The sequence below is a fragment of the Condylostylus longicornis genome, unplaced genomic scaffold, assembly GCF_029603195.1.
Source record: "Condylostylus longicornis isolate FDR11 unplaced genomic scaffold, ASM2960319v2 ptg000027l, whole genome shotgun sequence".
NCBI classification, from domain to species: Eukaryota; Metazoa; Arthropoda; class Insecta; order Diptera; family Dolichopodidae; genus Condylostylus; species Condylostylus longicornis.
In genome coordinates, this window is record NW_026577996.1 from 3,581,884 (window position 1) to 3,606,816 (window position 24,933).

The following is a 24,933-nucleotide window of genomic DNA, read 5'->3' on the forward strand; positions in this document are numbered from 1 at the left end:
TTTCTTGTAAAATAGGCTAAATGAAATCAAAATATAAGTATATAACATAAATCTATGTATTTAAAATTATTATATATTATGTATATATGAAAACTAAAAACAAATAAAGATTTTATCACTATCTTGAGTGTTCTTCTTTTCTTTTTTTAAAAAAATAGTAAAATTATTATAATTTACATATACATAAGTATGTACTTATGTACATTTAAGATTTAATTATATATTTATAATAAGAACTTTATATTTAAAATTTATTATGATTATTTCACTTTCATATAGATTTATGGAAGAAATATATTATATGTGTGTGTGTACATATATGTGTACAACAAAACTTATTTATTGTAAATATAATTTTTTTTAATAACTTTTTTTGTTTTTTAAATTATTTTTACTATTATTATTAAATATTATTGGTAATCTGATCACAAATTTAAAAGAAATGTAATTTATTATATTGGCATAACAAGGGTTTTTTACACGATTTAGAATAAAACAAAAAATGAATTATAAAGTTTTTTAATTCCAGTTGTTTCTCTCTGTCTATGACTCCTTAATAATGTATTTTCAATTTTAAGCAGCATTTTGTTTATAAATTCAATAAAATATTTAATTTCTTCTTGGTTTTTTGGTAATTGTTGTATCCCCATGGATCAAATCATTAAAAAATTAATTTTAGATAATTAAGTTTCTTTTTTTTTGTGTATTTAAAATTTCACTTGTAAAATATTTTAAAAAATATATTTAAATTAAGTTTTTAAAGAAAATTATTTTCTTCTTGTGTTTATTGCAATTATTATTTGTTTTTTTTTATTTTATAGCAATTTGATAAAAATATTAAATTATTTGGTACTCGTTTTTTTACGGCGTTTCTTTAAGTACTTCGTGGTGAATACTTTTTTCGAATTAATTTTTAAATTTAATAATTTTATTATTTGAGAAAAATAAATGATTTCAATTTTTTTTTTTAATAATTTCTCTTATTTCTTATTTTAAATATTATATTTTAATAATTTTTATTATAATTAAAAATTTTTTTATTTTATTTGAAGACACGACTAAATAACACTTTTTAATACAAGTATTAATGCCTCACTACTACTATAAAAATGTTCTAACGATAGCTATATGCATTTGATCTGGATTTAATTTTCTCTCAATTTCTCTACTATTGTTTTTCAAAAAAAAAAAAAAAAACAACTGCATTCAACGTGAGTTTTTCACAATTAAAAAATTTTAATATAGAATTTTTTTGTCAAAAAACTAAGAAAGCAATTTTAATGCAAGCCATTGCTTTTTTTGTAATAAATATAACATTATTAATTATTTTTTATATATGTATTCAATTATTAATTTGTTTTTTTTTTTGATAAGTAGTGTTGGCAAATATTTTTTGCCAAAAATTTTATTATTCTCTTTCTCTGGTTTCAATTTATTAGAAAAAATTTTTTCAAAAAAAATTTATTGCTAAATTTTTTAAATATTTTTTTGCTCTTTTATTTTCTCCTCAATAAATACATTTATACATATATGTATGTATGTATGTAAATAAAACGAATTTTAAAGCAGTAAATTTTAAAAGCACAATTAATAATATTTTTTAAAAAAATCTCCAAAAATTAGCCTTTTATAACGTAAAGAAAAGCACGTCTTAACACTTTTAAGTTTTCCAATGAACTAAACTTTTTTAAACTGAGTTTTATATCGTTTACTTTAATTATACCGAATATACCGATAGATTCTATGTGTATACAATTATACTGCTACCATATACACACACTCACAAAACGGTCAACTGATAAATTTTTAAATTATACGTAACTATGCTGTATTAAAATTAATAAAATACAAAATAAAAGAAAATTTGTTTTTTTTTGGTATACGAGTATAAAAAAATAAGCGAAAAATGATCACCCAGAATGAAATAAGATGATGTTGATGTTGATATTGATAGTGATGGTAACGACACATAAGACAAATAATGAAAATTACAAAAAAAAGAAACAAAATATAAAATTGTTAATTAATATTATTTTATTATGATTTATAAATTTATACTATTACTCTAATACATACATACATTTAAGAGATAAATTTTTATTCTAATTTAAACAAAATAAAAGAAAAATAAAAATACATCAAATATAAGTAAGTTAGGTTTGTTTGTGCGATAATGAATTTTTTTTAAGAAAATTAAAAAATTTTTTAAACAATCAAATTTTTATATTTGTTTTTACTCTAAATATTGTGAAAGTCAGAAATTAAGATTAACTTTTTCTAATATAATTAATTTTTTCCCTTAGTTACCGACAGCAAGGGAGGTGGTGTGATGATTATGTCAAGTTTTCAGCAGATATGCATTTCTCTGTGATATTGGAGCGAAAATAAAGGGGATTTTCGATAATTCAGTTCTAACTTATGCACGTTCGATAAATCTAAACGAAAAAATCTGCAAAAATAGCATGTTCGAAATGAGAGTTGTGTTTAGAGGAACTTTTATACTAAAACTAAAACCACTGCAAAAATATTTTAATTAAGAAAAAGAGCATAATAGAAAAATATTGGGTGTTTAGATATTAAATGGATAGGTATTCAATTTCTGCCGATTTGTAAGTATGCACGAAAATTTAGAACTTAACAGTACATATCTGGATGATGAAAAATCTCATAAATAGTTATGGAGAGATATGGTTTTGCTTCATTTTTGGGCTGAATTTGTTGAAACTTTATGTCTGCATTTACTTTAGCAATTTCACTGATATACTGATTTCACTTTATTCCCCATGTCTAAGGAATTAATTGAGAGAATTTCTTGAATTATGGTATGTGATTTCTGTTTATAATGGAACTAATTGACGCACTTTGAAAGAAATCTCATAAAGTAAACATTTGTGTTTAAGAACTAAATTTAAATTTTTTTCAGTACCTACATAGCTATAATATTAACTTTAAACTTACCATGTATCGGTCGGTTATGTGCTGGCCGCATCAGATTTTTTTATACAATAAAGAATTTTTGTTGACAATAGTGAAAATATTATAGTTATCGACGTCTTATCATTATTAGACTATTGTTATTGACATTTTAAAGTAAATTTCATACAAACTGCAACCCACTTTTATTATAAATAAAGCATTTAGTACCTATATAAAGGAATATTTACAGTTGCAAGTAAACAATTTTCAAACAGGTATTAAACAAAAAATTTATTGTTATGTTAGTTATCCTAATTGTATATCCAACCAAATAATATGTCATCATTTTTTTTGTCTTGTTTTAATTTTACCTATACATACTATATATCAACTATGTTTGAGCTTTAATAATATTAATATAATATAATACAATATAAGTATATATATGCCCATATATAAATAATTAAAATACTAATAAAATACTAATAAATTTATAAATGTATATATTTAATTGAAGACTACATACAATTTGGGTATATTATTATCGCTATTTGTATTTATGAATACATACGTATTTACATATAAATAATGTAGTTCTTATGCGTACATAGCTTGAATATAAAGGTGCACCCACACTGATGTTAAGTGATGGCAATTTGATACTTAGCTTTTAAATCCCGAACAAAAATATTTTTTGGTAGAGCTGAATTTATTTATCTTTTATTACCTACTGTAAATATGCTGAATGTAAAATTCTCATATAAAATTTGTCAATTTCGATATAAAGTACATGAGTTTCTCACATATACTTTACAATGCAGTAGTGAATCCATATTTATTCATCCAAGTTTAATTTTTAACTTTTTATAACAAAATTTTGTTCAAATATATTCTAAAAATAGTTAAAATTCGTTAATTAGTATCTAATCGTGACCAAACGCTATCAAAATTAAAATGCTTGTTACGTAGGCATATTGTATGTATGTACTTACAATGTATGCATATTCTTAACATATGTACATACATACATATATTATTGTATGTTCCTATACAAGTACTATAATAAAATATGCCTTTGTTTTTATAACATCAATGTACAGTAAATATTTTTTAACTAATTTTAAAATTTTAGCTGTATATACGTATGAATGTACGTTCATGTGTATAAATTGTTTGTAAAGCTTTGACATTAAAATTTGATATTAGTTAAAAAATTTTGGTAAAAAGTAAGTATGACAGAAGATGAAAAAATAAAGTTTTATTGAATTTAAAATATTTTGAATAAAAAAATTTATTTCAATAGTTAATGCTCTTCATCGATGGAAAGTACAAATACTAATGTACATACACATATAGTAAGGTGTATAGTGTACCTTATTTCAAACATTTCGGTTTATTAAATTTATTTAAATTTAGGTTTATTTATCGTAAAGCTACAGTATAAAAAACCGTTATTTGTTATGTATGTAAATTTATTTAATAGTTGAATAGATTGAACTAAAAATGCGAATTGAATTTTGGCTAGCAGATTTCAAATTATCAAAAATTCATTTTGCAAATTATTAATACAAATTTCGAATACTTAAGTATGTATGTTTCAGGTTTTGGTAACTTTCACTGCCATTAAAATTTCAGTAAAACTGGATAGTTCAGCAATTACAGTAACCCAACCTAAGGTTATTTAATCCATGAAAAGCATTTAAAGAAGCGCCGTTAAAATTCTGATGAAACTTTTCTTAATATTTTATGAAAAAAATGCTCACCATCAGTACCGCATATCATTAGAAATATTTTTGGGGAATTATAAAAATTTTTCTTTTTGCGGATTAATTAATTTTCATCACTAATTCTTTTTTCATATTAAAACAATAATTTTTAAAATTTTCCATCAATTTAAAAAAAAAAATAACTAGAATAAAAACAAAAAAGAACTAAATTTAAACAGTTGGCATAATGTTTTTTTTTGTATTTTGTTGATTTCATTCTAAACTCTACAATTGAAGCCAATTAATGTGATATTGAAAGAGTCACAAAGCAATCGCCATATACATAATTTGTATATAAAATTATTTTTTAATAAATATTACATAGTATACCATACTGGTTTACATCATTTCAAAATCACTGTATTATTCTGTAGAGTATGAGCCTAATAGTAAAGGGAAACTATTAATGGAAGATTGATAGCAATAACGGTTAAAGTATTAGACTAGCTATAAAACGTAACAGCACATTTTAATATTGATCCAAAATGTTATTAATTTAATTTTAAAATGTTATTAACTTTAATTTCAAAAGTCATAGAACTAATTTTGTATAAAAAAATTGTATATTTCAAATTATGCATGTTGTATTTATGTTTGTAATAATGTACAAGAAATTCATTTTGAATTACCACTAGTCTATAATGCTACATTGAAAAACTTCGTAATGATGATTTAGTCCTTTAGCTGTGTGTAATTTCGTACAAGTTTTTAATGCTCCATCATTTGTACTTTCTACAAAAAATATTCTTCTAGCACGACTATGAATTAATGCCATTGCACACATTAAACATGGCTCTTTCAAAAAGTAAATATCATAGCCTGTACATAAATATGGTCCATATTTTTCTAAATTATTTTGTTCATCCTCACCATAAAAATCATTACAATTATTAGGAACATTTCCAACCATTTCTTTTATAATTTTATTACTATTTCCTTTTTGATTGTTAATATTTATTTTTTGTGCGCCTATTTGTTCATCTCCTAAACCACATCTTAATAATTCAACATATTCTTTTAATATTCCACAAAATTCTTTTTCATCATTCGTATTTTCTAAAAATTTTATATTTTCATATTTCCATATACCGCCATTCTGAGTTCGAGCTACAAAATCTATTAGTAGTATTGGACAATGTTTAATTTTTTCATTTATATGAAACGATGATGGTGTACCACATTGTGTGGGTGCAAGATTCGTCGACATTGCTACAACACTATTTGTTCTTGGATCAACACAAATGCCAACATTCTTATATAAGTTTTTTTCTAAATTCATTATTTTTTTAATAATCATAATAATTGTTTGATGAAATATAAGTTCGTTTGAAGTGAAATTTTCATTTTTATGTAGAAGTTCCATCTGTTTATTTGGATGAAATTTACATGGCCATATTTTGTTCATTTCTTCGTATTGCCACCGCAACAGGCTTTGTTTTGATGGTATCTGTGAAATTTATTTTGGAATGATTAACGAAATAACCACATATGCAGAAAAAAGTACAAATAACATAAAATTTTTTATACGTTTAAGGTTTTACGGCAATTTAATAAATATATATGCTCGACATACACATGTATATATATAAAATATGAATATTTTAATAGAAGATCATAAACAACTAATATGGATAAAATTATGGCTTAGTTAAAAGAAATCTGAATTTTTCAAAATACTGTTAAAAGTATATTTTTTTTTTAAAGTAGGGGGTGTTCCTATATGCATGCATAGGAACAAATTACATAATTATGCCTTGACTTCAAAAAAGCAGCAGTAACACGATTATAATTGACAATTTAGTTCAAGGTCTGTAATAATGTCTGTTATTAGATTTCTAATTACCTACGTACATATATATGTAGATATATAAGTACAACATAAATTCGTATTAGCATGTACATAATAGGTAAATCAATTACTTACATCTACTATTTTTAAATCATCACATAATTTTTGAAGAAATCCATTGTCAGAAATACCTTTAGCTTTTAAATAACCAATCAAAATTGATCTGTGAACATGTATTTTGGCTAATTTTTCATTTCGTAATATATCTAATATTTCATTGCATTCTAAGTTCAAATCTTCAATTGTTGATTTTAAATGACATTCATTTTCGATTTCAGATGTAAAAGTAATCAAGTCATTCAATTTACAAATTATAACGTCATTTTTGCGAATCCTTTTAAGGTGTGACAAATTATCGAATGGAAGATATTTATTTAATTCAAAAATTAAAGAAGAAAATTGTTTCTTTTCCGCAATGCTTGCTACATAAACCGCTTCTAAGGGTATATGATCTAGAAAATCATCCGAAAGAATAGATTTTATATTAATTTTTATATTATCCAGTTTTAAACGTTTTTTATTGGGCTCCATTTGTGACCTGAAAAGATAAAGTAAATGACAATCGAAAATATAATGGAAACAACTTTAAATTTAAGTAATAAAATAAAGAATTAAATTTATTTTTTTATTTTTAAATTGGTGTACATAATACATTGTCACTGCAACAGCGGTAAGTAAAATAATATTAGTTATTTGTTACAAATTTGTTAAAGAAAAAACCTTGTAGTATCCCCAAATTTTCAAAACATTCATCTTTTATAAAAAAAAAAAAATATTTTACCGATTTCTATAATAGTTATACATAACGAATTGAGCCTATTTCTATAATAGTTATACATAACGAATATAGGCATTAATATTTAGTCTGTAAAAAATCATATACATACACTAAGTCCTCGAGATACGACATCTTCTAATACGACATTTCGAGTTACGACATGATATAAATTTGGATCATTTTTATTCGGCTTACGACATTGTTCCTAATACGACATTGAAAATTTAAAAAAAAAATTGTTTTTTTTTTTTGACAGATTTTACTGTTTTGTGAATAAAAATCTATACCGAATTTAGTTATAAGACGAGACTAAAGCAGGTACTTCAATAATAAACTCTTTCTAGTTAAAAATTTCGAGTCAGTAGTTAAGAATACGAATTGAAATGATAAAAAAACAACTTAATCAGATTTTATTTTATTTATTTTTGTTACGACATTGAATTTTTTTGGTTTTGTTTTTTTAAACTTTGTCACCTTTTTTAAAAATGAATGGTTAATTATTTTATAACATAGTTTGTCTAATTCACTTTTTGTTTCCATACATTTTTTTCCCTCCTCAAACGACAATTCGAGTTACGACATAAATTTCTGGAACCAAAAATGTCGTATCTCGAGGACTTAGTGTACATATGAATACCTAAATATGTATGGTCTAATAGTTCTCTAAACAGAAAACTATCTTGAACTTTGAATTTTATTTAAATCCATTTTTCAGACTCGTTTTCCAAAAATACATGTACATACATATTTATATTTTAAATAAAAATGTTGATTTTAATTAATATAAATATTCAAATTTAACAACTAAAAGATTTAAAACTAACCGTGTCTCAACTCCTTACATTATTAGTATAACTAAAATTATATGTACATATATGTCTATTACTTTTTCCAAAATGTGAGTGAAACAATCTTATTATAAATAAAAACTATCAGCTTAATTTATTTTCCATTGATTTATTTAAAATAGAAAAGAACAAAATTATTTTTTCACACAAAGAAAATATAAAATAAAGTTTAAAATTCCGATACATACGTAGTTTAAATAAAAGTTATTTTAGTTCTCGCTTGATTAACTTGCCAAACATTCAATTCTTCATAATCTTCAATACATTTATCGACTTGATCTGGTTTGTATCCCTTTGTCGTGCATCTTTCCATAACATCACTAATTTTAACTGTTTTACTTGATCCAGCTAATTCTCGAATTAAAGCAAAAATTTTGTCTGATGTATTTGGAATGTGACCTCTTTGATACTCATGTATTTGATTTAAAGAATCTTTTGACATAGCAAGTAATCTGAGTGCTTCTGTGACATCATCTTTTTCAACTTTTTCTGCCAAACGAAGTCTAGCCAAAGCTGTTGACAAACGCAATATTCCCAGTAAATTTCTGGCTGAAGTGAATGTCATATCCTTATTATTTCTTGCTTCGCGCCTTAATTCAACATACGCGTTTACAATATAATCAGTTAATTCTATTGGTATTACTGGATTTATTCGCTTACATAATGCTAAATAACGCCTCATTAAGCCCATATCTAAAGATTTGATACGACTTGGCGGTTGTTTTCCATGACTATGAACAAATGTGATATGCTTAGCAAGTCGTAAATCGTTGTCACGATCTGGTTTATCCTGTATTAACCATAACAAATCAAAACGAGATAACAATGCAGCTGGAAGTTGAATATTTTGTTCAATTGTACGGCGAGCATTATATCTACCAAACGCTGGATTCGCTGCAGCTAAAATTGATACTCGGGCATTTAAAGTGGTCATGATTCCAGCTTTAGCAATGGAAATTGTTTGTTGTTCCATAACTTCATGAATCGCGGTACGATCTGTTTCCGCCATTTTGTCAAACTCGTCAATGCAACATACACCTTGATCAGCGAGTACTAAAGCACCACCTTCTAATATTGTTTCACCAGTAAGAGGATCTTTCATTACAGCAGCAGTCAAACCAACGCCAGAAGAACCACGACCAGTAGTATATTGACTACGCAAAGCAAGTCTGCTTATATAGCTCAACAATTGAGACTTCGCAACACCAGGATCCCCCATTAAACATATGTTTATGTTGCCCCTAATTTTCATCCCATCTGGCCGTTTATCAACGCCCCCTACAAGTAACAAGAGCAAAGCCTTTTTAACATCAATGTGACCATATATTTCTGGGGCTAAACTGCAAGCCAATCTTTCGTAAAAATCTTCCTGTGCCAAATCGACTAATTCTTGTGGTGTTAATTCAGAATTTTTTTCATCAATTTCATCACTTTTGTTGATACAAATGATACGATGAGCATCAATAAAAGTTTCTGATAAAAGTCCAGATACTAATTGTCTGAAACCAGTTCTCATGAGGGGTAAGAAAATTCCAGAAACACATACATGATCTCCAGGCTGACCCATTCTTGTCACTTCCCCACGGCAAAATATAGTTAATGTACGAGGAATGTGTCCTACAGGTACCTGATCGCTGTGTTCTTGTATTTTTAATTCTTGAAATTTTAAAAATTTTGATCCCCTAGTTTGCAAATATAATCTTCCTCCGGCTTTGTTTACCCGACAATCATCCGAAATACAATCTGTAATGGGCATAAATGTCATTGAATTTACTGGCTGATATGTTTCGGCACCACAGCGGTCGCAAGTGTATGTAGCAACTATCATCATTGGTTTTACTTCAGTGCATCTAGTTACGATGCCTCTCACTGTTACTAACTTTCCAATGTGCTCTGCTTTAATTTGCCGGATAGATAATGGTTTTTCGATAGATCTGGGTTTGAAACTAACTTCAAACCGTTTCATTAATTCTGGTGGAAAACGATTTCTTTCATCTCTTTGCTCCATTGGGTTTCTCGTCCTAGACTCCATTAATAATCGATGCTCAATATATATATCAAGAGCATCTTTTGCAACGTTGTCTCTTTCTTTGTAACTCGGGATTAATTCCATTATTACTTCTGAAAATATTGATAAATAACGTCTTGTGTTGTTTACAATAGCGTCACTCAAAGACTCATTTACATCAGCAACATCGTCCAAATCTATTGTCATTAGAATTTGGTCACGATGTGCTAAACGTGCTAATTGTGCTGCATATTTGAATATTTTTCTACCATCATCATCACTTTCACAAAATTCTTGCAAAAAATTTTTTATAGCCTCTTTGTCTTGGATATAATCTCTTCTAGCCATTTTTCAGAACTCCAATATTTATACTGCTCTTTCTTAAAATAAACGGGTTGTAGTAATTCTTTAATTTTTTTAAATTCCGTTTACCTTAAAAATCTTTCACCTTTATTTTTATTCCAAACTGAATTTTGACTTTTATTTTTAAGAAAAAACTTTTCAGACTTGAATTAAGGAATGAGAAAATTAATCAACTGAACGTTCCTAAACTTTTTTAGTTTTTGGCGGTAAATTTGTTTAACGAATGAATCTGCCTGACTTGCCATTGAAAATCAAAACATATTTGACAGACCAGTTAGAATAATGTTGTTGATTTTGACATTCAAATTATTTACTTTCGTTCAATTTGCCTTAATACAAATACGTTCAGCTGTTTGACGATTAAAGCAATTTATTGATAAAATGTGAACGCGGTATGCGGTGTAAAATAATTAGAATTACCGCATTATTGGTAAGCCAAAAAAAAAAGTTATCATTTGTTATTATTGCTATAAATAATAAATATACACGTAATGGCAAAAATATAATTGATGTTTGAATAAAATGTCAAAAACAATGAAATATTTTTTTAGTTCCAACACCATCTGCATGGAAAAATGTTGCTTTACCATTTGGGTATATATTTTAGTATTGCGCACCGGCAAACCATATCTTATTACCCACAAAAATCAAGCGTAATAAGTGTCATTTTTATTAAAAAGTAATTCCTAAAAGAACAAATGGTGCTAAAACTATAATTTATTTCGTTCGTAACGGACGAAACGCAACATTTGATACAAACATATCTTATGGAAATTAATAAATTGGAATTCCCTACTGCATGAAAGATATTATTAAAATCCTTTACTTTGAATTTCAATTTGAAGTTTTGCAATGTGCTTCAGTAATAATTATAAAAAATATAGAAAATACTTCGGGAGGAGCACATTTTTTCATACACATTTTTGTGGATGTACTCACATATTTGTGTTATACACGGTACTCCGTGTTTCTATATACACACACTCCATACACACATGTTAGTACATTTTTACTAGCTTTTAAATTTTTTCTTATAGAAAACATTTTGAATATAAATTTACATACCAGGAAAAAAAGCAATTATCCACTTCTGATTGTATTAAAAAATTACACTTTCAGTAATATGAAACAACTTTGATAAATAAAAATAAAATACAATAGGTACTTGCATATGTTTACATTTTTTGTTGACAGTTGACATTTCAGGGTTTGGTAGGTACCGTTTTCAATTAACAAATTTAAAGTGCTGTTCAATTTTTTGAACGAAATTATGAAAACTTTTGTATCATCTTTGTTTGAATTATTTTGGTGTAGTTTACAACAGAATGCTTTGCTTAAAATATTTGATACTCCTTCGTCACTTAATACAGTTTGACATGAATGTTTTATATTTTAGTTGTAATTTTGTATGAACTGTAGGTATGTAAAATTTGTATAAGATACGTATGTATATTTTATCTTCCAATGTACATACTTAACTTCGTATTTTTCTTTAAAAACATATTTTTGATTTTAAAAACCATGGCTATAAAAGATGAAATATATAAAAACTAAAAATTTAGGACCAATATGTAGTGCCATTAAATTGCTCAGAGTCACAAGTTTCAAAAATTGTCTCAAACATGCTAGAGTAACGGTTAACTTGTGCAATATGCATGTAAATAAGGAGATGTAAACTGGCTGCAACCATTGTATTTTGTAGAGAGAGAACATACTTGCATATAATATGGATTTCGTAAAGTTCTCTACTGCAGGCAAAAAAAGATTAGTAAATTTTCCAATGGAATTTACGAAAACTTAAAGCGTACAGACTTTTCCATTTGACTAAAAATGCGGTCTCTAAAACAACACTGGAACCCGTATTTCATATTATTTAGTTTTCATGAATGCAGCATCGTAGTTTCGATAAGTTTAATTACCAACTATGAAGATTAGCATTTAAGAAATGAGTTTATTAATATGTCAATCATATATTTTCAAAAATTTCTTAACATTTTATATTTTCTTAATGTTAATCAACACAAAAAAAAAACACTTATTTATTTGTTTATTTTTTTTATTTGAAACGTTTTTTTTTATGTAAAACACGTTTTAATTTTAGTTGTATTATTATATTTGTATAAATAATCATTTTAAATACTAGGCTTATTAATAATTTCATCTTTTTAAATTTCATTTTTGTTTTAAATAAATCATAAATTAGAAAATATTCATACATATTTATATCATCTAAAAACTAATCAGATCTTTTGAAATAAAAAATTTTTGGGAAAATAATTTAAAATTTAAGTTCTTAAATACTTACTTTTAATTACTTTTAAATACGTACAATAAATCGTTTTAAAGATCATCAATTCACTTTTTTTGCACATTAAAAGTCAACCAACCTTCATAAAACAACATGAGAGCAATATAATTTACTATAACAAAAATAATTAAAAAATTAATATATTAAAATTTTAACAAAGAGCAGTAAGTAATTTGCAGTAAAATTTTCACGGTTAATTGTATATTTACTAAAATTTAGCAAATTTATCAAAGATTACTTATGCATATTCAATAAAACAAATTAGATTTGCCTAATAATTTTGATTTGTAGTATTATTTTGGTTTTATAGAAAGGGGAAATCATTTTAGATTATATTATATTATAGGAGAGTAGAATTATTTCTTGATATAAATTAAATCCTGATTAAAATTATATATTAGTTTAATTTTCATTAAGAACTATTTCCTGCTATTGGAAAAAAATCCTTTAGCAATGTTGTTCTCCTTTTTTCAGCAATATCCATTTGATTTTCTAAGTCACCTAAATCCGTTGTCTCTGCTCTTTCGATTTTCCATGACAAATTTTCAATTTCGGCTTCTAGCTGGGCCTGAAAGTGATATATAAACAATTTATAATTATTTGTAATGTTTTATTCGTTTACCTGTTGATATTCGAAGAGATCTTTTCTACTACCAGCTTCCATGAAATATGCATAAGGGTATGTATATTGCAGTGTGTATCTACATTTAGCTAACAATCCTGCCGCATTAAACAAATATTGCCAATCAATCCATGTACCCCAACCTTTCATAACTTTTTCATTAACTCTAGCCCTTAATCTATCAAGAGTTTGTTGTTCTAATTGTAACGATTTCGAATGGTTTTCCCAACGCTCATAATAATGTAAATATTTTTTTAAAGCCTCGCGTGCTTGAGCATGAACTGATTCATTTGCAATATTTGGGTTATCACGATATCTTGAGCATTCATAATATTCAGAACCATGAGATTTCCAATCTCCCAAACACATCCAACAAAAATCATGTTTACAATGGAAACACTGCATGTGATTACAACCACCATTTTTTTCAATACATATATGACACTTTGGACAGTCTTTGGTGTTGGCACTAATATAATTAGCTGTTTCACTATCGTCAGCACATTTTGTTAACCATTTTTTTATGACTTGACAATCAGTTGGCGCATGGTAATCAGTACTGCATTTGAAACAAAATGATGTGTTGCACGATTTACATACGGCTCTTTTGGGTTGTATATCCTGACTACGAATTATAATTTGACAATTAGGGCCCGGGCAATAACGTAATTCTGGGTGAGATTTTACGTAATCCTGAAATGCAAATTTTTGCCATTTTTCACGTAATATTGGTCTTTGTACTAAATTTAAAACAAAATCTTCTGGTACTCTAACATTACACATTGGAGCCATACATCCGATTTGAGTTGATATACCTTGAAATATTTGAGTTTCAAAATGCATGGACCAACAATCTTTGCAAAAAGAATGACCGCAAGCTAAACTATGAAAACGATCTATAGATTGGGTATTTACACACACCGGGCATAAAAGACTAGCAGTTCGTCTTGAAGTTGATGGTGCCGTAAAAATAGTAGCTGAAGTAGTTACTAAATGTAAGGCAGCACCTTGCGATGTGGATGGTATAGAAATTTGCGTTATGTTCGAAGCGGATTGACTCAGTGGAGGTTTGATTCGTGCACTAATTAGTAAATTACTGGCATTTTCACGATATTTTTCAATGATATTTTGAATTGTCCATTTATGTTCATGAAGAAGCACCTTAGCTAAAGATGGCGTTATTTGCAAAATTGTGCTAAGTTTTTCCACAGATTCATTTAATAATTTTTCAACTTCTTCTACATTTAAACACTCAAATTCAAAATATTCCGGATCGGTTTTTTTCGGGTCTATCTGCTCGATATCACAATCTTCTCCTAAAAAACAAAAGGGAATATTTAAATTAAAATAAAATCAAAAGAAAGTTAAAAAAAGAAAAACGTAACAAAATTTGCACTGATATAAGCCCAAAAACCAATAATTGTTATTTAAGAAATTTTTTGTAGTAATCTTTGGGTTCAAAAATATGTAGGTAGGCAGCTAGGTACCTATTTTGTAGGGAAATAATGAAAATATTTTGCAGGAAAATTAGGTTTAAAGAAGTCTTGTTTACATAGTGGACATTCCGGGAAAATATAGTTATCTAATGTGGTGTATAGGAGGCGAATTTAATGTGGTGTCACTATGGACGAATTTATTTAGTTAATTCAAATTACTTTAAAAATTTCATACATAAAAGCAATGTTGAATTTTCAAAATAACTTAAGAACGGGAATCACTCGTTTGCTTTTTTTACTGCAGGTAGAAATCCTATTAAAGTCAGCTATTTTTTCTTGTTATTTAATAGGTTTTTTCATAATAAGAAATTTGGTACCTATAAGAAAGAAAACATTTTGTTTTCTTAATAATTATTTTACAGGTGAAAGATACCTTCATAGTGCTTATATTCTTTCGTATAATTGTTATGTATTATGTTAGCATGCGTTTATATTCTAAGTGAAATTTAATTTCAATAGGTGTCTACATAATTATTTTGTTATAATTAAATATTTACGGAAGGGCCTTGGAATTTGTTACGTTAACTTTACAACTTCATTTATATAAACAAACAACTATATAATACTCATTATGCAAATACCTGAATTGTAATAATCTTCAATATCGTTATCATATTCCATTTCTTCATTGTCTTCATTTTCAGACATTTTTTTTGTTCACTCACTCACAATTAAAATAAAAATTTACTTAATTATAATCGATATAAAATTATGAAAACTTATTTTTCTGAATATTGCACAGATTTAATTTTTCCTCTCTTCAGAAAACACTTTTCACAAGTATTTTTTTTACAAATTCGCAGATTATAATAAAACTATGTACTTCCACTATTGACTATTTACTACACTACTATGAAAAAAAATAGAGTTTCCACACTGTAACAGTAAGTTTTTTTGACCAAATTTCAACATTCCAAAATTGACGTATTTACTCATAATTTTCAGTTTTATTCTTGACATAATAAAAATATACCATTTCTTCCAGCCATGGTTTTATTATGTTGTTACAAATAATATTTGTTGTTTAGTTGTTAGTAGAAAAAATAATTTCTAGGAGCAAATCTACTTCGTGACTTAGCTATTGTAAAGTAATTTGTAATTAGGAATTTGTAAAGTAAAGGCAACACATAGCAAAAAAAGCTTATATTCATCTATTTTCTATATTATTTTTCATAAGTTTGTATATCATAACTTTGCGTTTTTGTTACCTTTTTATAGTTGTTAATTTAACAACATAAAAAACTGGATAAACTTTTGGAATTTGATATCTTAATTTTTTTTACGACGAACTTCTCCCACACATTTTTGGTAAATTAACGTTGTCCAACTTTGTTTGTTGAAACTGTCAAAACGCGCTCATAATATTGCAGAAATTTTGTTTTTAACAGATTACAAAAAGCTGTCAAACAAAATTATTTGAGTGACATAACATTTTTTCGTCAGATTTATAGCGTCAACAAAATTTATAACACTTCAAAATGTACTAGTGACACCTATTGTAAAATATAAAAAACTTTTCGGAATTCGCGAACTAAGTACAAATTTTATATTTTTAGAAACACTTTACTTTAAGACTAAGAACAATAATCCGATTTATTTATTGATGCGTATTTAAATTACTTTAATGTTTATAAATAAAAATGTAGATCGTTTTATGATAATGCGTCATTATATTATTTTTAATCATTCCATTTTTGGACAATCTTTTGTAATTTCGAAATAAAAGAAATATTTTTCTCTTCCCCATAGGGTAAATTTTCGTTATATATTTATATACAATTAGATTTTTACATTTTAAAATTAAAATCAAGTATAAATGAGGTACATATTTCGATAAAAAAAATCACTAAAAAATACCTTTTATATAAGTTTATCTATTAATTTATTAAGCATTTTCGTTTATTAAATGAAGTGTGAAAATAAATAAAAATTCTACTTCTACTCTTTTGAATGCATTTTTATATAGCTTTCTAAATGAACTGGTATTGAACCTTCATATTTTAACTTGTGTTTAGCAATACATCTGCTCGACAAACATTTTAAAGATATATGTTGTGCTTCATAATGTTTCAATAAATGTTTAATTGATTTATCTAAACTGTATTCCGCTGCAGTTAAACCATGTTTATTAACAGCATCAAAATGAATGCCTGCTTCATTAAAAATTTTAATAATTTTTTCTACAGTTTCAACCAATTCATCAGTAACATGAAGCATAGTCATTACCAAAGTATGTAGTGGAGTATCTTTATCACAGTCAACAGTCGCTATAGATGCTCCGCAATGTAAGAGTAATTTTACAGTGTCTAATGAAGGAAATCGACAAACATCACTTGTATGAAAGTCATCAACTGGTGTAATACTATTCACAGCCAAGTGCAGTAATGATTGTCCATCTTTTAATTTTGGATTAATTTTATTTATTTTTAATATTAAATTGTATAATTTATTAAGGTCTTCTACACTTAGTGTTGAAGTTTTCCTTCTTAAAGTCTTTGCAACAATAGTAAGTAAATATAAGGCAGTAATTATATTTTGTTCATATTCTTCAGCAAGCATTGCCGGATCGTACTTCGGATCCGGATTTAAAATTCTAATTCGATTTTGTTCTAATTCGTCAATATTAGCTTCAATCAAATCAAGAATATGAGTAAAATTAAATTGCAAGCCTAAATGCAATATTTGAGAATATAATTGAGCAAATCGTAATAGATCTCTTTCTATTGATATTTTATTATCTTTCCTAAGTTGGAGAGCATAAAACCACAGTTTTTCACATTTATCGAAGATTCGTTGATCAGCGTATATGGCACCACGAAATATAATTGCTTGAGGAAGATCAGGATATTTTTTACTTAAAATTCTTTCACGTATTGTTAAGGATTCCATATGAATCGAATTGTAATTTAATCTTATTGCTTGCAATTCTTGAGGATTTTGACTTTCAATCCAATCATCATATGCTAAAATAGGTCTTGTTAATTTTTTTTTTATTATTTTTTCAGGATTTTCATATCTTAATTGCATCCCCATACTTAAATATTTATGTGATTTAGATATGCTGTAATTATCCTTATCATTTGCAAATGACGCACCCATTAATTCGTATACATCAATTTTTTCTTCTCGACTCAACAAATTTGGCCATTCACAAAACATATTTACTACATCTTCATGTGTTCTGTCAGCTGCAGTTAGAGCAGCACTTAAACCATGTTCATTTGGAAGCAATTTGGCACCATATTCCAATAGTACTCTACAAACATGAGTATGTCCACATTCTGCAGCATAATGCAAAGCGGTAGCACCACACAACGCTTGCAAATTTGGATCAGCACCTGAACTTAACAAAAATTCTACAATATCTGATACTCCTTTGTAAGCTGATATCATTAAACATGTATTGTTATAAGTGTTTGTACTATTAACCTCAGCGTTGTGTTTTATTAAATATCTAACAATGTCCAATCTTCCCACAAAACATGATATTCGTAGTGGGGTTGAGTGAGATTCTGTCTTATGATTGACATTAGCTCCATAACGAATTAGCAGTTTAACAATATTTATGTGACCAGCACCAGCGGCACACCAAAGCGCAGTTACACCAGAAACTATGTGACCATCAAATTTTACTGTGCATTCTTTTTCTAAATCCACCTTATAACTGGCCAACAGTGACTTCACAAGCAAATATTTACCAAATGTGGCAGCTACTACTAAAGGTGTAAAAATTTGGCCATCTTCTTCCTCATAAAGTTGATTAATTACGAAATTTTTTGCTTCAGGGTTTTCTATACTATTTAGAATAGTTAACAATCTCAGTGGATGGCCATCTTTGGCAGCAAAATAAACCGACTCTCGAATATTCGCATTAATATTTTCTAGAAAACTTGGACACTCCTCAAACATTTTAAATAATTTTATATAAATAAATTAAATGTAATAATTTTCTTTTCTTTTGTTTTAAACTTAAAGCACTTTGTGAATAATCCTTTTGTTTTAGTTTTTACGTTCCTTTTATCTAAAATTTTGACAAGTAGAGAAATGCATATCACACAATAGGAAAAATTAAGTCAACATACGCGACATCTTATGGATAATTTATTAGTTTATTAAAAGCTAACGTTAAAGTTCAGAAAGAAAGTTCCTTTTCAGAAAGAAGAATAATTATTGATTGTTACTTCCCACAAACATAGCATTCTTCCTATTTAATTTTTATAAGAATAATGCTATATTTGTGGGAAATGACCGTGAATCGATAAAATATTTCGAAACTTGACGCTTATCACTATTATCTATAAAGTTTTTTTCAACTTTTTCTTCTGGTTAACTTTTTGATTGACGGTCATTTCCCCACAAATACACCACTTCCTATAAAAAATAAGAAGGAAGAATTCTATTTGTAATCGGAATGACCGTCAATCAGTTGGATTGAACTAAAATCTGAATTATATAATAAGAGATCATGCAATATATGTATCTACTTGTATTTATTTTGTTTCCTGCATCATGTTTATACCCGTACGAACGTATGTTCGAAGTATATACTAAATTTGCCTTACCGTTTTTAATGCTAAGAGATATAGACTCAAGTGTATGTTTTTGATCAGCGGAGAGTTCTGAGTCGATTTCTGTCCGTCCGTCCATCCCAACGATAACTTAAAAACTAAGTTCACCGATTTTTCACAAATTATTTATTATAGTAAATGTCAGAACCCTATTTAAATTGGATATCATCGGGGTACTGGTTCGGGTAGCTGCCATACTACTTCAATAGTAGTTTGGCCATATCTTAGAGAATATTGAAACCAAAGTACTGAAATTTTGCATACATTAATAGAGTAATATGGCAACTAAACGTCATAGTCTGTCCCATCTATGATAGCACATAGAATAACAAATTTGTACGGGTATCACACAGTTCACATGGTCAATTCAATTTTTTTTCGTTTTATTTTATACTTAACTGTTTGAAATTTATTCTTGCAATATATTTATTCAATAATTTATGCAAAACTATGATATTGAAACTTTATTTAGAAAATAGTAGGTACCAGTTGTTTAAATAAATGACATTGATATACAATGAATAGTAATTTTCTTCATTATTTATTAATTTAAAACTTAATCTTGCAATTTAATCTTTAACTAAAACTACAAATTCTATTTAATAAAAACATAAAAATTCAATGATATTTTAACATTCGGGTTTTTTGAAATTACCATAAATTTGTATACCAAATAATAGATTCTTTTGTATGTACATATGCTTGTGCTCTAAGGTATTTAATCAACTTAAATCCCTTTTTTATGAATAATCCTTGTGCTTTATTATAATTTTTGCGTATAATTTTGAAAAATTATTATAATTGTGAATAGAAAAGTGACAATAATACATATAACATATTTTGGTTAATGAAAAAGGATATATGGATACCTTTCATATTTTAATTTAATTAATTTTTAACCTTAAGCTAGTGTGTAAGCATAAGGGAGTTTCATTATTAAAATTTTTATTTATTCGATAACTATGTGCATATATACATATTTATGTATGAATTTATGCAGATTTTACGTATTACATTTTTCTTTTATGTATGATTATTATATAACTTTATTCTTTTAGGGCCCAGGCAGACATGTTAGTTTTGCAATTACTGCTTTGTTGTAAAATCGTTGCACGCTCATCTAAGGAATTAAACTATATTGCGTCGAATTCAAATCGATTGAGTTAATCAGTTTGCAATCAGTTTACTGTTTGATTGCTTAATTACATTTGATCATACAGTTGCATGTGTTTCGCGCTTGAATACAAACCTATAGAATACAAATAGGCAATCAAACAGTTGCATAACTAAAAATTGCATATTAACCTGAGCCGTGAATATCATTTCACAAAGTATATGTATTTCGTACATAAGTATTAAAATTTAGTTGAAAATATACATATACGTACATATTTAAGTACATATTTAATAAGATGGAACTAAATACTCGTACATTTGAAGTGGTTTTTATGTGTGATCTGCAATTGTAACGAAACTTTAACTTACTTATATGTAAGTAGAAAAAAATAGTTAATATAAATCTATTTTTATATACATACATACATTTTTCATTATACATATATACGTATATTCCGTAAGGGCTTGTAGTCATAAATTAAAAATGCATTGAAAAAGAAAATGGATTTTTTTTTAACGGGTACACTTTTTTTCAGTAAAAATATCTACAGGAATGTGAGCATAAATTTTGACCTATTCCATTTTTCAAATTAAGTTCTTTAAGGTTACGAATGTATTATTGAATTAGTTTTCTAATTAATTTCTTTCATTCAATTTTAATTTTTTTTTTCAATTTTTCATTTCATTTTTTCCTATTATATTTCATTTCTTTAAAAAGAGAAAAAGGACAGCTAAATTATTTGTGTGTAATTAAATACGATTGAAATAATTAAATTTCTTTAGGTTGGGCAAAAAGTAAACAATTTTATATTTTTGGTATAAAACAGGGAAAATTGAATTGACTGCGTATCTCTTCGGGTAATTTTTAATAAAAAAAAATATTATATTTTTGTATGTGTGTGTGTTTTTTCTATTGAGAAAAAGTGTACCTGTGTACTTTTTTTTAAATGTTTAAGATTAATTTCGAGAATTCCAACTGATAATGAAGTATAATAAATATTTTAAATTGAAAATATTTTAATTTTTATTTCTAAACTTTAGGTTTTAATTTAAAGTTAATTTTTCAATTATTTGACTCATAATTTTATATTTACCGCTCCCATCTGATTGCCATCGTACGATACAAACTTACTTTATATAAAACGTATTGAATCAGTCCAAACGAATATGGTTAGATTTTGTTTATGTAAATTTACTGGTCCAAAAGAATATTACTAGTAACATTATCAAAATTAAACTTATAGTTATTAACAGACTGTAGAATCCAGAAGAAATATAGCATCGGTTATGTTTTCTCACGATCTGCCATAATCAATTGCTCTTATACTCGTATTCTAAATTTATATAATTTTTATGCGCCAGTTCATGTTTTTTCTCCGAATCTATTTCTCAACGCTTATTTAATATCTACTATTCTGAAGTTTATTTCCATCTTAAAAGAGATAGATTCCGAAGAGAAATCGCCAAATATTTTTAATTGAACAATTAAATATATTTGATAAAAAATTTAATGAATTTTGTTATTTTGAATTGCTATAAGAATATTTGTCTTAATTTTGAATCTCTACATTTTTATATTCTAGTTATAATGGTAAAATTTATATTTTGACGGTGAATACTATGTTGTACAGTACACCATGTAGTATAAAGAAATTAAACTTTTTAATCAATATGTTGCTTTTGGTTATCAATTTTTGTTTTCCATGCAAATCCATTTTATGTACAATAGAAATGTATTTAAACCGCTGGGAATGAAAATTTTATAAAAATTACAAATGTGATCTATGAAATATATACATACATGTATACCTATTTTATTTAACTATGTATATTTAACTATGTATATGTATTATATATCATACATAATATGTTGTTATTTAGATTTATTATTGTTATATTAAGTTTAATTTTGAAGTTGTGTATAAGCAAAAACATCGAAAATAAAATCCTTGAATGCGAAACGTTCTTTTTAATATGAAAAATTTTTGTCATGGTTTGTACATATCACTCAATAGGGATAGATTTGTAATGTAATTTCCACTTTGCTTATGGTAAAAGTCGTAAATCAACATTGTAAACAAAATTTATTTAAGTTCAATTTAATTCTAAAGACTATTATGAAAATGTTGGATAAAATCAACAATATTCTTAAAAAATTACACAGACAACTACCTTGAACTTCAACATGTTCGTTGACATGGACTTCCCCCATATCAATGAATATCACCATATAGCATCTCATTAGGAAAAAAAACCCACAAAGTAAGAAACCTTCAAGTAATTACATATATGCTATACACTAACTAATTCCTCGTCCACACATTTAGTACATATTCTATTTTTACAGAAATAAAGCGCAAATAAAATATTGTAGAAGGCGCTGTAGTAAAAATTTCACTAACTCAAATAAAAGAGTGTTATCGTTGCAGAACGAAAATGTCGCTGTATGAATTAAAATGTCGCAAAATAACGTATTCTTTGTCGCTACATGAATTTACGTTGTATGAGGTGTCGTTATACGAGGAATTTGTATAAGTAAATTTTCAATTTTTGTGCACATACGGAAATTAACTGTTTTGCGGGTGCTTTGTCACTAAATAGCCAATTAACGTTCAAATTTTTTTATTATTATGGAAACATTTAATTTGAAGACTGAAACATGTAGTTGAATAGCTCTGTAGGTTATTTATATAAAAATATTATTAGCCAAAATTTTGAAGTGCTTCTGATGAAATGTTTAACACATACTGTTATATTTAGTTTGTGCTATACATATTTATAATTATGTGCATAGTATAAATTCTGTTATAAATAAAATAAAAATAAATAAAAAAGCAATTTGATTCTAAATTTATTTTATTTTTTTATTGTTTTTGTTTTTTCTTCTTTAATTATTCAGAAAATATTTTTAATTTTATACATATGACATATACAATGTATAATATTTTCAATACAGATATGTGTTTATATATGTATATATATATAGATATTTAAACTAAATTTTTAATTTATATCACTTACAAGTTTTTTGCTTATATTTTTCAATATTGTTTTTCAAAGACTATTTTTTTTTTAGATTGCAAATTATATAAGTATAATGTTATTTTTTTCTTAAATTTTTTTTTATTTTTTAAAAGTTAGCACACGAAAATTTTTATTAAAAGATTTTTACGAATAAATTTTCATTTTTGATTTTTTTTTTAACATTTTTTTTTTTTTTAATTTTAGAGAAAAAATGTTTCATCGTAAAGTTTTTTTCATATTTTAAATTTTTTAATGTTAAAAGGTTATTATGTATGTAAATGTTTTTGTTTTTTTAGTGAAAAAGGTAATTTTTTATATGTAGGTGAAAAAATAGTTAATTTTCTTATTAAATTGTCAATAGTTTATGATAGAAAATAGATTTTACTTTTATTACTAAAACTGTTATATTAAGTACAAGTACATTGTTATATATTTTTATATCTATATGGTTGTGATTACATTTATTACATGTATATATATATTTACTTACGTAGGTTTGTTAATTTCTGTTCCGTTTGGATGTTTTTTTTTTAATAATTTTTTACTACTTTTGCAATTAAGCAATTTATTTAAGATTATTTTTGATTTTATTTTTTCTATTTTTATTTTGTTGTTTTTGTTCAAGAAAGATTTTTTATAATTATAAATATATATACATATGTATTTCAAAATATTTATAGTGATTAAATTTTAAAGCTTAATTTTTTTAAGAATTAATAAAGATTACTTACTTACAAAAAAAACAAGAATGAGATTTGATTTATTTAAGATATGTCTATAGTTACATTAGTGTATATATATATACATATATTGTTATGGGCAAGGTCGTGCTGCCACTTAGTATTGTTTTTATTCCAAAAAAAAAAAAAACTAAATTTTCCTTCATGGGAAAAATTAATTTTAAGATCATAGAGAATCTTATATGCATACATATAAATTTTAGTTTACATAAATTGCTCTATTTTAGGTAGCAAAAATAAAATTTAAAATTCCCATCCCTAATGGTAATTTCAATGACATAACTCGTAAAATTGTGGTCATATTTTATACTACTTTTCTTATACGAATTATGGTTTTTTTGCTTTAACAAAATAATTTTTCAGCATTCATAGGATGGCAGAGAAGATTTATTGAGGCAAGACTTATATCATTCTATTATGGGAACGCAATGGTCGTCCTTTGGCATTTTGAAGAAAATAACAAATTTTCAAAGCTGGAATACAAGAAGTGAAATGGATCAAGCATTCAGGGCAAGCAATTGGGCTCACGCC

At 26.1% G+C, this 24,933-nt stretch overlaps 4 protein-coding genes across 5 annotated transcripts; all 4 read right to left on the reverse strand.

Moving 5' to 3' along the window:
* Positions 1-5,223: 5,223 nt before the first annotated feature.
* Positions 5,224-11,715, reverse strand: LOC129607256 (probable inactive tRNA-specific adenosine deaminase-like protein 3). Its single transcript, XM_055518118.1, has 3 exons — positions 11,594-11,715; positions 6,607-7,069; positions 5,224-6,129 (listed from the first exon to the last, which is right to left on the reverse strand). The coding sequence occupies exons 2-3, from the start codon at positions 7,060-7,062 to the stop codon at positions 5,314-5,316; spliced, it is 1,272 nt and encodes a 423-aa protein (XP_055374093.1). The 5' UTR covers positions 7,063-7,069; positions 11,594-11,715; the 3' UTR covers positions 5,224-5,313.
* On the reverse strand, positions 8,253-10,739 carry LOC129607254 (DNA replication licensing factor Mcm7). Of its 2 annotated transcripts, none has more exons than XM_055518116.1 (2): positions 10,598-10,739; positions 8,253-10,541 (listed from the first exon to the last, which is right to left on the reverse strand). In XM_055518116.1, the coding sequence occupies exon 2, from the start codon at positions 10,511-10,513 to the stop codon at positions 8,351-8,353; it is 2,163 nt and encodes a 720-aa protein (XP_055374091.1). In that variant the 5' UTR covers positions 10,514-10,541; positions 10,598-10,739; the 3' UTR covers positions 8,253-8,350. The 2 variants fall into 2 exon arrangements, with proteins under 2 accessions (XP_055374091.1, XP_055374090.1); XM_055518115.1 differs by having other exon boundaries at positions 8,253-10,545.
* Positions 11,716-12,980: 1,265 nt separating the features above from the next.
* On the reverse strand, positions 12,981-15,791 carry LOC129607373 (potential E3 ubiquitin-protein ligase ariadne-2). The gene is made up of 3 exons (XM_055518336.1): positions 15,536-15,791; positions 13,459-14,774; positions 12,981-13,404 (listed from the first exon to the last, which is right to left on the reverse strand). Exons 1-3 carry the CDS (start codon positions 15,600-15,602, stop codon positions 13,249-13,251), a joined length of 1,539 nt encoding a protein of 512 aa, XP_055374311.1. The 5' UTR covers positions 15,603-15,791; the 3' UTR covers positions 12,981-13,248.
* An 894-nt stretch (positions 15,792-16,685) lies between these two features.
* LOC129607332 (protein fem-1 homolog B) lies at positions 16,686-18,958 on the reverse strand. The gene has a single exon (XM_055518271.1). The coding sequence runs from the start codon at positions 18,861-18,863 to the stop codon at positions 16,893-16,895; it is 1,971 nt and encodes a 656-aa protein (XP_055374246.1). The 5' UTR covers positions 18,864-18,958; the 3' UTR covers positions 16,686-16,892.
* Between the last annotated feature and the right edge of the window lie 5,975 nt (positions 18,959-24,933).